Source organism: Equus quagga, chromosome 7 (assembly GCF_021613505.1).
Source record: "Equus quagga isolate Etosha38 chromosome 7, UCLA_HA_Equagga_1.0, whole genome shotgun sequence".
In the NCBI taxonomy this organism is placed as follows: domain Eukaryota; kingdom Metazoa; phylum Chordata; class Mammalia; order Perissodactyla; family Equidae; genus Equus; species Equus quagga.
Window position 1 is genome coordinate 31,231,962 of NC_060273.1, and position 14,693 is coordinate 31,246,654.

Below are 14,693 nucleotides of genomic sequence, written 5' to 3' on the forward strand. Positions count from 1 at the left end.
GTGGGTGGGGCCTGAGGCTCTGCATCTCCAACCAGCTCCCAGGTGGGCGGGGCCTGAGGCTCTGCCTCTCCAACCAGCTCCCAGGTGATGCTGAGGCTGCTGGCTTCCCAGGCCACACTCTGAGTAGCAAGTCTGAGAGAGAAACACCACCTCAGGAATGCATGGGTTTAGCTTACTCATGACAGGACTGCGACTAGAGAAGCCACAAATAAACAGTGAGGGAAGGAGACAGGTGCATTCGAAGTGGGCTACAGATCAAGACACTGGAGAACAAACAGTGGATAAGCAAATTCTTGCGGCTTAGCTTTTCATTCTTAGAGTCACACTGAATACTTCACAGCATTTATGTCTTATTTGATATACAGATGTAACGTCATAAGCATATTACTGAATCTTTAAACCACTCTGCATAAGATCTAATTGATGGCCTATGTTACACAAATCAATGAAAGTCCATTCTTCTCTAAAAAAGAATTTGGAAATCCCTCTGGAATTCAACATAAAGAGATTTAAATGGCAGCCCCCATACTCTTTTAATTACATAATATGGCCAATTAATGTCTCCTTTTTACCACTAAAGCTGCCTTTATTTCAGAACCAAAATATAAGAAGTCTTAGAATCATATAAAAATACTTGCAATCACTACTCTGAGCTGAGCGTCTTTCTCCAGTTCACACTAGCGACAGTACACGTCAACAGAAAGCAGCCCCTCAGGAGACGCCTCAGCCCACGTACTCTTTCTCCTGCAGCTGGCTTTGCAGGGCGTTCCGCTCGCCCTTCAGACTTTTCACGGCCCCCCGGAGACGCTCGCCCTCCTCCTGGCGGTCGGATCGCGGCTGCCTGTGCACGGTGGAGCTGGACGAAGAGTCAGCCGGGAAGCCTGCCTGGACCACTTCCGAAGCGGGAGACTTTGGGCTTTCCATCAAACTTATTTTCTGGGGGCAACATAGGCATCTGTTAGATGTTATTTCTTACTTCACCTTCTGTTTATGGAACCCAGAAAAGAGACGCTGACCAACGGGAAACTCATCTCAGGCAAGGGGATGGGAAAGGCTCTGTGTGACCTGAGAAACCTGGGGACGATTCTCCTGCCTCAGGGTTCTGCGGGCAGTGGAGGAGCGCCCTACCCAGCACACTTCTCTTGCACTTGAGCAGGAGAGCGCAGACCCCAGCTGGGGCAGGACGTGGCAGGGCCACTAACAACCCTGAGAGCAAAGGGCGTGCGGGGAGGAGACGTCATAAACTACTTTACTTCTTGCTCACGGACCCTATTATTTCCCCAGAATTTCTGGAATTTTCACCCTATGCTTTCGGTCTTATATGATAAGCCAGCTGGCTGGCTAGGAGACACCGAGCACCCTCAGATTCCCACGGGGACTGGAAAAGCACTGCCCCACAGGGCGTCTGGACCACCTCTGGGGGCCTTTCTCTCCTAACGGGCTTTTTGCTTAAAATATCCACAATTTAGATAAACTTTCTGCTTTGTACCTATGTGAAATTAATTTTTAAAAAATGTCTCCACTGGTTATTTTCAATTACGCTGAATTTGTCAGACAGCGTTAATTAATAATATCCCACATTTTAAAACCTGTAGATGTTGCTCTATATTTGAGTATTTTTGGTATTAACTTTAAGATGGGCTACATGGGAATTGATGAATATGACTTAACAAGAGTTAAAAAAATTAAGAGAAATAAATAATTTGGTTTACTGGTTAAAAAAAAAAAAAAGTCCCCTCCAGGTTCACTCTGTTCAGCTGAACGACGATGTGACAGCCCCAACTTTTCACCATCTACTCAGCAGGAGTCGACACCTCCACCCACCTTCAGCAGAAGCAGACTGACTACCTGTTTCAAATTCACACGGGGCAGGTAAGGAAATGGGAATGCCCCAACTTTGAGGTTGGCGAAGTGTGGACAAGCAGAGTTTTGGAGAGAAGAGTCTGGTAAGTGACTGGCTGTAAACAGCCCACGGGTGTGTGTCCGGCTGGATTTCTGAAAGGCTCTATGGTCCCTCTACATTGGCATCCACCCACAGCTACACGCGGAAGTCCGACGCTGCGTCGTGCGACGGCTTTGCCGTCAGTGACACGAGGGATGGCAGGCCGTGACTCTCAGCTCGTCTGCACGGCGAGGTGCCTCCCTTGCCAGCTGTGCTGTGCGCCGTCTGGCAGCCGGGCACGCTCCCACATTCAGTGCGACCTCCCTCAGTCCTACGAGCAAAGCCCCTTGTTTCTGTTCCCACTTTCTAAGTCTCCAGCTACTCCTGAAGCGTGGGCAGGTCCCGAATGAGGGAGGTGATGCTGAGAGGCGTGTGACTCACTTTTTCCAGCTCCGAGATCCGTCGAAGCAGCCGGGGCTTACTCCACTCCATGTAACCTAGTGGAAGCAACGGGATTTTAAGACACGCTGTACAACCACCTCCACAGAGCCCCCAGCCTGGACCACCAGCCTGAGAGCCTCCCCTTCGCAGGCTGGCACAGCCCGTGGAGCCACAGCAAAGCCGGAAGACCACGCCTGGCAGGCTCCTGCGATCTGGGTGCCTCTCGCAGTGAAGGAGCCTCAGTTCTCTGCCTCTGCGGAGCCGTCAACACGAGTGGTCTCTGGAGGCCTCAGTGTGACATGCTGTCCAGATTCTACCCCGGGTGGGCTTGGCCCCACCAGCCCATTAAGATGGTTCTTCTCAAGGTCGCCCATGACCTGACCCTGCCGACTCTAAAGCTTACTCCGAGTCTTCATCCTCCTGAACGGCAGCACACCCGCCCTGCTCCTTCCGTCCCATGCTCCCCTCGCCGGGCTATCAGGCCCCATACGCCCCTGGCTCTACTGGCCGCCTCGCTGGCCACTCCTGTCACCTCCTAGCCCCTTGGTCCCCTCTTTGGCTCTTCTCTGCTCACTCCCGAGGTGATGTGAATCTCACCTGGGTCACGTGTTCACTGCTGCCCACGAGGGGCCTCTGCCCTGACTCATTGATACGTCCAGCCTCCCCCTGACATCTGTGACCCACCACAGACTTGCCCTGGCCCCTCTCCCCACACTGGTCCCTGCAGCTGCTCAGATAAAGACCTTGGAGCCTGTCTCCTCCCTTTTCTCACAGGCGACACCTGATCTCCAAGACGCACCTGGAACCTCTCACCACTGTGGGACCACTTGGTCCCGGCCACCAGCAGCTCCTCGAGGCCACCACAAAAGCTTTCGTCTTCCAGGCCCCTTTGCTACACAGTCCACTGGGCACAGAAGCAAGGTCTCCAAGAACAAGGCAGACGCTTCTCACCTTTGCTCAAACCCCTGGTTCTGGAGTGGCCTTCAAGGCCCTACACTCCATCTGGCCCACCGCTTCTCTGTCTTCATTGCTGCCACTCTCCACTGCTTCCCCACGCTGGGCACAGGGGCCACCTTGCTGGTCCTCAAACATGCCGGGCACACATGGGGCCTGGAGTGCCCTTCCCCCGGCCATCAGCACGGCTGTCCCTCAGCTCTCTCAGACTGTGCGCGGCTGTCACTGTCTCGGTGGGGCCTTCCCTGAAGACCCACTCACAGGTGCATGCCACTGCCCTGAGCTGCTGCCTCCTGCCCTCCTTTAACTGGCTGCATAGCACTCATTCCCACCTGACCCACACTGTACCCGCTGGCTTCTCCTCGCCCTCCCTGCGATGGTGTCACCTCCACGAGGGAGGCTGCACGCTCTCCTCCACTGCTCTGTCTCCAGCACCCAGAGCAGAGTGGCATGCAGCAGGTGCTCACTACGCTTCCGGCAGCGTTGCCCAGCGGGCTGTACCCGCGGCTGTGGCCAACGCAACAGGGCCCTGGGGGTTGGGAGGAAGGAAGGGCCATGATCCCCCATGGCCGCTACCCCACGTCTTCCCTCCAAGAACAAGAGACGCCACCTCTCTCCTCGTGTCTCCCTCCTTGGGTGGCTCTCGGGCAGATACCCTTTGTCTTGGAGACGGTGGGGGAGCTGCTCAGCACGCGGTCCAGGTCCTCCTTCAGGCTCTGGTTCTCCTCCGTGAGCTCCTGGACGCTCCGGGACAAGCTCAGGAGGGCGCTGCTCATCTTCTTCTGCCTTTTCAGGCCGATTTTCTTCTCCACTGGAGGCCTAGGGACAACAAAACCAAGCAGCTAAGGTTTGGGGCTCTAAACTGGCTTCACAAACGTCTTCAGTGAGGAGTGGGCACATGAGGGCCTGGGGCGCCTGTCCATGGCTCAGAGTGGTTTCTGTAGGTGAATATTTGCAGTTGAATAGGGAACACGAACTTTGAACCCCAAATAAGCAAAGTGTTATCCCCCAAAACAGAACTCCATTCTTCTCGTTAGTAAACCTGCATAACAAAATATTGTATTCACTTACCAGTAATATATTTTAAATTCTATCACTAAGAAATCTAAGGAAATTTATTTTCTCTCTTGTTACATAAGTACCTATATAATAGTTTTGATTTTGTCTCTCATCCCACACAGTCTAAGATAGTTGATCCTCATTATTCACTGATTCCATATTTGCAAATTCACCTACTTGCTAAAGTGAACCTGTAACCTCCTAATCAACACGTGTGGCACTCTCCTGGTCACTCGTGAATGTGGGCAGAGTGGCAAAGAACTGGAGTTGCCTGCTGGGCACATTCCCGGCTGAGGCTGAAAATGCACCGCTCCGGCTTCTAATTCCAGCTACTGCACTGTCAACAAGTGTCGTTTTCACCATCTATTTAGTGCATGCTTTTCACGTTTTTGTGATTTTGGTGATTTCGCTGTTTAAAGTGGCCCCCAAACATATGTACAGTGACAGACAAAAACTAGACTATTGGTGGTGAGCACGATGCAGTCTATATGGAAGCTGACATATGAGAATGTACACCTGAAATTATACAGGGTTATAAGCCAATATGACCTCAATAAAATAAGTAAAAAAATAAGTAAATAAAACGGCGCTCCCGCATGGTGCTGGAGCGCGGGCTGGAGCTCCTGAATGTGAGAAGGCTGGGATGGGCCTCACGGAGAAAACACGCGTGTCAGACGAGCCTCTCTCAGGCCTGAGTCACAGCGCTGTGGGTGCGAGTCCAATGTCAATGAGTTAACAACATAAACCTCACAAGGTGTGTTTAACAGAAACACACGTACAAAGGTTATGTATTGACCGCTGACAAGAATGTGGTGGCCAGAGGCTCATGGGAACCTGACCCCGGACCCCCAGGCGCAGCGCTTCAGTATTTGCCAATTCAGGACTCGCAGAGACTTTAAGGACACCACTGCTGCGAATAACGAGAATGGACCATAATTACTACCGGCCCTTTACAGGAAAAATTTGCCAACGCACTTGAAACTACCGAGGGAAGAGGAAAAAAGGGCAGACCAGGCCTGGCAGAGTGTAAACACTCGACAAACGTCAGGAATCTACTGCAGACCAGCTACGCGCCCAAATCCATGGAAAGGGGTCGCTCCTTCCACGGTGTGTTGAAAGCCTGAGATGGTTCAGGAAGGGGATCAGGGAAATCTATGCCATAAGGAAACCATGATGTCTCTCCTCATAAACTGATTTGGCAAAATGAGCTTGTACTTGGTATTAAACGTCTTCCGAGAAGGAAGATCTGCTTTGAAAAACAGTGTTTTCTAATCCTAAGCTGGAGGCTGTTAAGCAGTGTGAATGCTTAAAGCACAAGCACTGAACGTGCCGGGGGCAGTCAGCACACGGCCGTGAGGAGGGCACATCTGTGACACCCCAGCCAGACACGTGGCCACTCCCCCATCAAGGACACAAGCGCGGGCCGGTGCTGCTCGAGCTGAGGGCACCGGACACGGCCTCCAGGGAGTGACTGTGCTGCCTCTAGAGCAGCTGAACACGAGGACAACACAGGGGACAGGGCTCCCAAAGGAGAAACCGTACTTTTTTCCCGTAGGTTCAGAAGTTGCCAACAGAGTCTGGAGACGGTGAATCTGCAGGTAACAAATGGAAACGCATTAAAATACAAAGTGAGCAGGCAGACCCTCCTCTGACAAAACTGTAACCAGACTCCCGATTTCTGCCCAGTGGAGGGAAGCAAGCACTCAGTGGCTGTGATGCACGTGCAGGGGAAGACGAAACAGGAGGGCAGGGTGCCCACAGCACAGCCGGGCCGTGGCCCAGGTCAGCAGCTGCCCCTAGCCACACCCTCCAACCCCGCGGCCCCCACTGGGCAGACAGCACACACCTCCTCGTAATACGTCTCCATGGCAATCCTCATCTCTTCCAAGTTAGTGGTCTTTATATCAGTCTGCAGTTTGCTAAAAACCCAAGTTCAGAGTTAACATGGCAGTGCCAGCGTTCCCGAGGGCAGAACAAGGGTAAAGAGTGTTTCTAGACCATCAGAGGAAGGGCTTTGCAGGAGAACCGCGCTGGGCAGGGAAGCCTGAGTCGGCCCTCGGCTGGCTGGGGGCCTTGCACAGGACTCGTTCCGGGCCTGACAAGGGAATTCCTCACACCACAGGGCGTCCTCCATGTTGGACCAGCTACTTTCCAGGGTGAGGTAACAGGCTCCTTACAGACATGCTTTACTAAATAAGAGGCTGCCCTTAAAAAACTGGGGCAATCGTGAAGAAAGACCTCAGGGGCGGAGAGGACAGGCCATCTTCGGGGGTAGGTGGGAAGGACGGTTTTACAAAGGAAAGAGTCATTTTCTCCCCTTGTCCTGTTCTCACGGTTAACAGACTTTAGGTACACAGCTCTAGCAGAGAAATGAAAGTAAAGGACAGAGTTCGGGATTCTGAAAGAAGAAATCAGCAAATAAAAACTGTTTAAATCGACAATTTCAGCAAGAAGCAAAGGAGGGGGGAACTTTGTATAAAGAGGAGATGTGGGGCAACAGAAAGCAGAACCTCAGATTTCCTTAAATAAACTCAATCACAGCTAGGAAAGACCCTCCCTCTGCACTAAAGCGACAGGAAAGAGATCTGTGCGGCCGCATCAAAGCCAGCCCAGGAGCGTGCAGGACGGAGAAGAGCTGGGGACAGGTCTGGGCACCAGGGCAGCATCGAGACCCACACACGTCCTACCAGAGAAAAAAGGAATCCACAGAGGACTAAGGGCAGAAAGCATTTCTTAAACGTCACCGGAACAGGAAAGGCCAAAGGAAAATTCCGTTCCTTAGTGACATCGGGAAGAGGCGGCTAATATTTACTTTCGTTTTTTTGGTAGGAAGATGAAGCTGGGACTAGGGACGTGGAACAGAGGACGGCGGTGGGAACTAACGCCGTGGTCTGAGAAAACAGAGCAGATACTGATACTGAAATCACAGGCAGGACTAGGGGCGCGCGTGTCAGCCCGGCCAACTGAGGTGGGTGAGGCCTAGGCGCCCCCTGGAGCCCACGGCCCACAGCCAGCCCCCCAACGTCTCCATACTTGATAGCGTTGTCCTTCTCCTTGCACTGCTGCTCCAGCTTGAGAATCCTCTGCTTTAGCCCATTAACGACCTGCCAAGAGAACACCACCACTTCAGGTTGACCATTTCCACGTCTGCGGCCTTCCTCGCCCTCCGGAGACTCAGACTGTCCTGTCCCCAGGCTGGGTGAGGTGCCCCCTACCAGCTGATCTGGCAGCCCCCGCATGTCATCCCATCGGAGCGCTCTTGTCCTTAACACCCCCCCCCCCGCCCCCCCATTTAAGGGCTGGCTTCTCTTCTAGGGCACAGGCGCAGCAAAGAGCGAGCCCACCGTCCTGCCTACTCAGCGCACAGCGCAGGGAGGGGAGCTGTGCCAGGGGGCAGCACGCAGCCACGGTCTGCATGCCCGAAAGCTGCCATCTTCCCTCCATCACTTCCATGCTCGGTAGAATGGACAAGACACTTCACCAGTTACTGTCGAGGAAGCCAGCACGGTCCCCAGATAGGAGAATCACAACCCTCACCTGGCCCACAACTCAGTCCACAGCACTCCCCTGGGAGGCAGCGCACAGCTGGACAGAGGCCTGGCGAGGTCCTGGGGAGGCCCTGCACCTCCCTCACCCGCTCACTCCCTCATCTCTCCCTTCTCTCTGTTAGTGTATCACTGTGGGAGATAATACCCTCTGTTCCTGGAAGAACATCCCTTTCTCTCTTTTTAAATAGCCAAACTACTTTTTCATTGGGTTTTAAGGTAATTTAAAATTATATCAGTAATACACCAATATGTTTCCTGTAAAAAAAAACCCTTAAAACACTATAGATGAAAGCATACTCTCTGGCCTTACCCCTCTCCACTAATATAAAACACTATAGATGAAAGCACACTCTCTGACCTTACCCCTCTCCACTAATATAAAACACTATAGATGAAAGCATACTCTCTGACCTTACCCCTCTCCACTAATATTGGGCTCCACTCACTGTGCATTCTCTAGACCTTATTCTAGGCACGCATGCCCCTGAAAGGGCAGCATTGTTTGCATAAATGGTACCCGACCACACATATCATTCTGCAACTTGTCTCTTCCAATCGACAAGCCGCCTCGGTGGCCACGCCTGCTAGTTCCGGTATGGTATGCCTACGCTCTTCCTCCAAAGGACGAACAGACCCGCTGCAGTGGCTCGCTCTTCCACGACAGACGTTTAAGTCGTGACCCGTCTTTGCTATCACAACCACTCCCTCATAGAAACCTCGGCCGGTCCTCCTTGTGCACGTGGCCCGATGTTTCCTGAGCACATGTGGTGACAAGCAGACATGTCCAATCCCAGGACACAGCCGCTGTGAAGGGCGGTTTGGCCATGGTATTAGAATGAAAACTGCATGTGCCCTGTCATCCGGAATTTCTACTTTCAATCAACTTTGATAAAAAAAAACACGCACAGGATCAGAACAACAAAGATACAAAGAGCCCATTATTTACAGAATTCTACCTCCTCACCCAAATTAATCATGTAGATATTTCTGAACATAGCTGTACTGTTTTACACTCTTTTTTTAAAAAGTTTTTTCTAACCATATTTGATGTAGCGGTCTTCCAATTTGAATGGCTTCTCAATTCCCCCCAAATTGAGCAGCTATAAATATCCTGTGCCAGAGGCTTTTTGTCCGGGATTTTTTCCTTGAGACATAGTCCTAAAACGAGCAGTGTCAGACGAATGCTGGGCACGGTCAGAACAACTTACGAGGCAACGACTGAGTTCTGAGGATGCCGTGTTTCCTCAGCCCTGCCCATCATCGTGTGTGTCTATTTTGCACAGGAGTTCAGGATGGGGCTGTCCCTCAAGTATTCACTGCTAGAGGAACGACGGGGATGGAGACAGACACCATCCCGGCCTTCAGAGCTACCGTCATTTATACGAACCCAACCTGGGCGAACCTCTTAGCCCAGTTTCCCGATTTTAAAAATGAGCATTGAAGTCCCTATTACAAGAAATCAAATGAGACTATGTACATGTGCAAACTTTACAACTCCACAACATTTAAGAGTTGCTATTATCTGAAAACTTTTCTTGTGGAAACACACTGGTTCCTTCTCAAGCAGTTAAGTACGCACTTTGCGCTGTCCTGAGCACAGAACCAGGCTTTGATCGTTTATTCAGAGAGAATGCTTTCTTCTTGATGGATTGGTATGGAGTCGCCATACATTCTGGAGAGAAAATCCTCTTGTATTGATCAAAATGTCCTCCGCCTCCCCACTACATGATCCGATATCCATCGCAGGCTTAGGGGATTTTATCATAAATTTTAATTTTATGCTATCAAATCCATTAATCATATCATTAATGTTATTTTATTCTTTGTGTTCAATAATCTCAAAATCGTATCCTTTCCAGTTTTCTTTCAGCATTTCATATTTTTTTTAAAAAATGTACTTCCTTGACTCATATGAGGTTTATTGTGGTACCTTTTTCTCCAACTGCTATAGTTTATTGCCACAGCATTAATCATATAATGGCTCCATTTTCCATCATTTTGTTCCATTCGATGTGTTACGAATTATTAAATAATATAGGAGAGGTATCCGTAGGTGTTTTAAGGTCTTTATTCTGTTCCTGCTTCGTTTCTCTGTTGTACGTCAGCGCCTCTTGCTAAGGATGGTGTTTTCAGGCACGAAGGGGAAGTCCCCCAATGACTACTTTTTCTACAACGCATTTTTGCCCTTGGGGCAATCAGGGCAGGCCTGCTCAGCCTCTCCCACTCCCCTGCCAGCCCTGAGGCGTCTTCTGCAGGCCCCGCGGCTCCGTGGAGAGCGGGTGGGCAGTTTGGAGCTGTCTCCACAGCTGCTCCTCCTCTTGTAAGAGTGCGGTGGAGAAGAGGCATCTCTCCCGCGGGGTGCGTCTAAAGCCAGGTTTCAGTGGGAAGCTTGCCTGTCTCGCTGGAGATTATACTCACCCAGCCGGTATCAGGCCTTTTCTCTGCCAGAGTCCGAACAAAATCCGTGCCCTGTGGTGAGTGGATGGAGACATGAAGACAATAGGCAGTTCAGCCCCCCGCCGCCCCCGTTAGTCCGAGGAGGGGAGCCTGTGGCTCCCACGCCTCCTGCGGGGGCACCACCACCACCGCCCAGACAGCAACTTACTCGGGACGGATCCAAAAGCTGCTCTATCTGCCGGTCCTTTCGGCTGTTCTCCTCTTCCAGGCGCCGAAGCTTCGTCCTCATCAGGTCCACGTCACTCTTCTGCATGTGTAACGACTGAAGGAAAAAAGGACCACACACACACCCATGCACACACAAAGTGTACACACAAACATCCAGATGAAACGGAGTTGGAGAAGAATTTCAAGAGCTGCCTGGTCCCCAATCAGGACACTGCGTGTGCGGTGGGATGAGGAGGTCTGGATGTCACAGTAAGGGGCACTGAAAGGCCCTACTGGCATCTAGTGGGTGGGGATTAGGTGGGTCAATGCCCTGTTAGGTGCAGGACCATCTCACCCAACTAAGAACTCTGCCACCCAACATGCCAACGGTACCCCCAGGGAGAAACACTGCTCTATAAATCCACACCGTCAACAGCAACTCCGGAAGGTGCCAATGTCACATATTCTCCATGTCCACAGGAGAAAGCCCATTCCTGTCACACCACAGATCACTAAAACTCATCAAAGGCTAATGTCCATTTAAAATTCTTATTGTCAACTAAGGCCTAGTTGGTCAGGGCAGTGGTTCCCCAATATTCATCTGCAGACCAGTTTTTCAGCAATCTGTGGTGAATTGAGAAGAAAAAGACTATGTAGTCAGTTTTCACAAAACTAAGTTTATTCACTTTCTACAACTATGCTGTACTTTGAAATTATATCCTTCCTACTATTTTGGACTTATCTAGTCCTTTCATCAAACGGTGATGGTAGGGCATTTTTAATTATCGTTTGCAATGTCCTCACTTGAAAAAGCTTCTCCCCAGCCTGTGAGCCCCACAGCCTGAAAAGCACGAGGTTAAAACAGTGCTCACAGCCCCGGCTGGGTAACGCCCACAGGGGTCTGCTGTGCCATAGCTAACTGGCTTCCAGCATCTGCCTGCATCCTAACCAGCCAGGTATCTTGGAAACATCCTTCTCCTTTCAAGGACTCATGCTCAGAAGGGAGACAGTGTCTGAGCAAAACCAGCTCCCACCACTGGAAAGACAATTCAAAGTGCGTGTCCCACCAAGGGAGGCCTGCATGTCAGCCACATATCCACACTTGGCAAGAACGCCAGCGTCCCTACCGGGCAGGAGAGATTCCTGGCACTTGATGAGCATGCAATGAATAAGTTAGTTGGTGCACAGTCATTGGGAAAGACAAGAAGTCTAACCATGGGAATTTGCTTCGGGAAATATGGAGCACATTCACTTTTCCCTATTCACCCTGCTCAGCACAGCTCAAAACCTTGGACACTGTGCGTAGAACAAACATAAGAAGACTCAGAAAGGTAGAGAGAAGAAGGCAGGCTAGCAAGGGACCTCAGGACTCAAGGAACAATGTGCAGAGAGTTCCTCCAGGTCTCTTTCGCCTCCTATATCCTGGACTGGGTGCTGGAGAAGCCAACAGCCTGGACAAGCCAATGCGCACAGACAAGGAAAGCCTCCTCTCTCCAGCAGGAAAGGGGCAGCCTAAGAAGGTAGAAAACTTACAGACAGTAACTGCTGCATCCCAGGCAAACACCACGGAAAACACCGGGGCCCCACCCCTGCAGCAAAGGCTGAGTGGGCAGCCTGGACCTCGACCGGCCAGGCTGCAGCAGGCGCTGTGCCTCCACCTCACTGAGGAGGAGGCGGGTTGTCAGAGGAGCCGACTGGAGGGCCAGGACTTTCCCTGCCTAGCGGTAATGCGGCCACACATGCACAAAATAAAATGGGAGACATAGCAAGAATTATATTAAATGTAAATGATCTAAACAAACCTGTTAGAAGACAGAGATTGGCAAAGCAGATTAAAAATCATGATCCAACCATATGCTGTCTAGAAGAGGCTTATTTTAAACATAATAAGACAGGTTAAGTCAAAAATAAAAGGAGGGAAAAAGAGATGTCATCAAAACATTAATCAAAAGAAAGCAGGAGTGGGTATAGTAATGTCAGATAAAGCAGACTTAGAGAATAGGAGATTACCAGGACAGAGAAGGACATTATATATTGACTATAAAGGTCAATCCACCAAGAAGACAGCAATCCTAAATGTGTGTTCACCAAATAACAGAGCTGTAAAATATGTGAAAATATGTGGAAAAATTGATGGAACTGAAAGGGGAAATAGAAAAATCCATTATAGTTGGAGACTTCAACATCCCTTTTCTTGATAACTGATGAAACAGCTAGACAGAAAATCAGCAAGCATACAGAAGAACTCAACACCACCATCAACCAACAGGGCCTAACTGCCATTACAGAACACGCCACCCAACAACGGAACAGCCCTTCTCTTCAAATGCCCACGGAATGCATACAAAGACGGACCACACCCAGGGCCATACAGCAGACCTCAACAGATTTAAAAGAGATGAGATTATATAGAGTGTGTTCTGTGGCCACAATGGACTCAAACTAGAAGTCAGCAACAAAAATAACCAGAAAACTTTAAATTCTGAGACACTAAACAATACAATTCCAAATAATCATGAGTCAAAGAGTCTTAAAGTAAAGAATACATCAAAAAAAGACAACATGTCAAAATTTGTAGGACACAGCTACAGCAGTGCTGGGAAGAGAGAACTACTGAAACATGAAACAACATCGATGTGTCTTGGGGCATTCTGATGAGTGGAAAAAGCCAGCCTCAAAAGGTCACATACTGTATGATTCCATTTAAATAATATTATCGAGATGTCAAAATTATAGCGATGGAGGGAACAATCAGTGGTTGCCAGGAGCTAGGGATGTTAGAGGGGAGGGAGCTGAGCTTGACCGTGAAGGAGAAGCATAAGAGAGATCTTTGTGGATGGAGCAGTTCTGTGTCTTGATAGCAGCGGTGGTCACAGGAATCTACACAGGTGGCAACATGACACAGAACTACACACGCACATTGTACCAATGTCCGTCTCCTGGTTTTGCTACTGCGCTGTAGTTATGTAAGATGCAACCATTGGGGGAGGTTGGGTGAAAAGTCCAAGGGACCTCTCTGTACTATTGTTGAAACTTCCTGGGAATCTATAATTATTTCAAAATAAGTTTTTTGCAAATGATCTACACTCAGTGACCTTTTCCTGTACGTCAGGCACTGTACTAAAGACTTTTCGGGTTACTCTACTGAATCCCCACAGCAACCCTATGAAACCGTACTATCATCATCCCCATTCTTCAATAGGAAACTGAGGCATCGGTTTGCCATAAAAAAAAACTACTCTGATGCTCAAGATCCCAGAGCCACAGAGTACTGAAAATAAATTTCTCTTCTCTCTGAATTTAGACGCCTCAGCTGATTTTATCCAGAAACCCACAATGGTAAGTTTGAATAAAGTCAATATAACTTTACCCAGAGCCTCATTTCTAGCCCCAAGAAGACTGCTTCCAAGAGTCCTTCGGCGGGGATTATTCAGTTTCAGGGACTCTCAGAGTTTATTTAGTAGTCTCCCAACCAAAATAAAAATTCTGTCTACAATATCCCGGATAGTCAACCAACATCTGTTTAAAATCTATGGGAAAGGGCGTGTACTGACTCATCAGGCGGCACTTCACTGCTAGACAGCTCCTGTGGTGACCATTCTTTTGGTCCTACCTAAGATCTGAGCATCCTCTCTGGACCGACAGAGAAGGGCTGCATCTTGTACCCAGGGGCCTGTACCAGCTGCCCAGTTTCTCCCTGTGATCCTCAGGTGAGATGGCTTCCGACTCCTCGCCATGCTCTGGGCATGCTGACTGCCAATGTCCTGCTTAACCTCTGGTGCCCAGAAGGACCACAGTCCTCCAGACGCAGCCCAGTTGGCACAGACAGCATGTCCATAAACAGACTAACATTACGGAAGGGAATGAACCCCGGTCATCTCTGCAGGGCACAAGAATATGTATGGATATTCAACACCAGTGTGGGGATAACGGTGGTGGTGGTGGAGGTGATGAGGTTGACGGTAATCTACCTCAATGCAGTCTGCACTCTAGGGAGCAGGAGACAGCAGGGGGTAGCAAAAAGAGCCTTGCCCCTGGGAGGCAGACGACCTTGATGGAAATCCTGGTCCCGCTACTGGTTAACCTTGGACAGACTACTAATCTCTCTCAGTCTTAAGATCATCACCAGATAATAGTTGAAACCTATCGCACAGAGCTCCTATAGAGATCGACTGAGACAAGGTACGTGAAATGTCCTGTTAACA

The 14,693-nt window shown here is 49.9% G+C and overlaps 1 protein-coding gene across 9 annotated transcripts in view; it reads right to left on the reverse strand.

Moving 5' to 3' along the window:
• Positions 1-14,693, reverse strand: part of IQCE (IQ motif containing E) — a 56,350-nt gene that overhangs the window by 29,301 nt on the left and 12,356 nt on the right. For 6 of the 9 annotated variants that reach the window (XR_006889373.1, XM_046666591.1, XM_046666590.1 and 3 more), the window contains 8 exons: positions 10,490-10,603; positions 10,303-10,353; positions 7,370-7,440; positions 6,183-6,255; positions 5,879-5,928; positions 3,888-4,096; positions 2,324-2,379; positions 737-936 (listed from right to left, as the gene is read on the reverse strand). Coding sequence is in view for 8 of the 9 variants with exons in the window: in XM_046666591.1 (XP_046522547.1) it covers positions 737-936; positions 2,324-2,379; positions 3,888-4,096; positions 5,879-5,928; positions 6,183-6,255; positions 7,370-7,440; positions 10,303-10,353; positions 10,490-10,603 (824 nt within the window). In the remaining variant the exon portion in view is untranslated. The remainder of the gene's footprint in view (positions 1-736; positions 937-2,323; positions 2,380-3,887; positions 4,097-5,878; positions 5,929-6,182; positions 6,256-7,369; positions 7,441-10,302; positions 10,354-10,489; positions 10,604-14,693) is intronic. The other 3 variants (XM_046666592.1, XM_046666587.1, XM_046666593.1) reach the window with 2 other exon arrangements.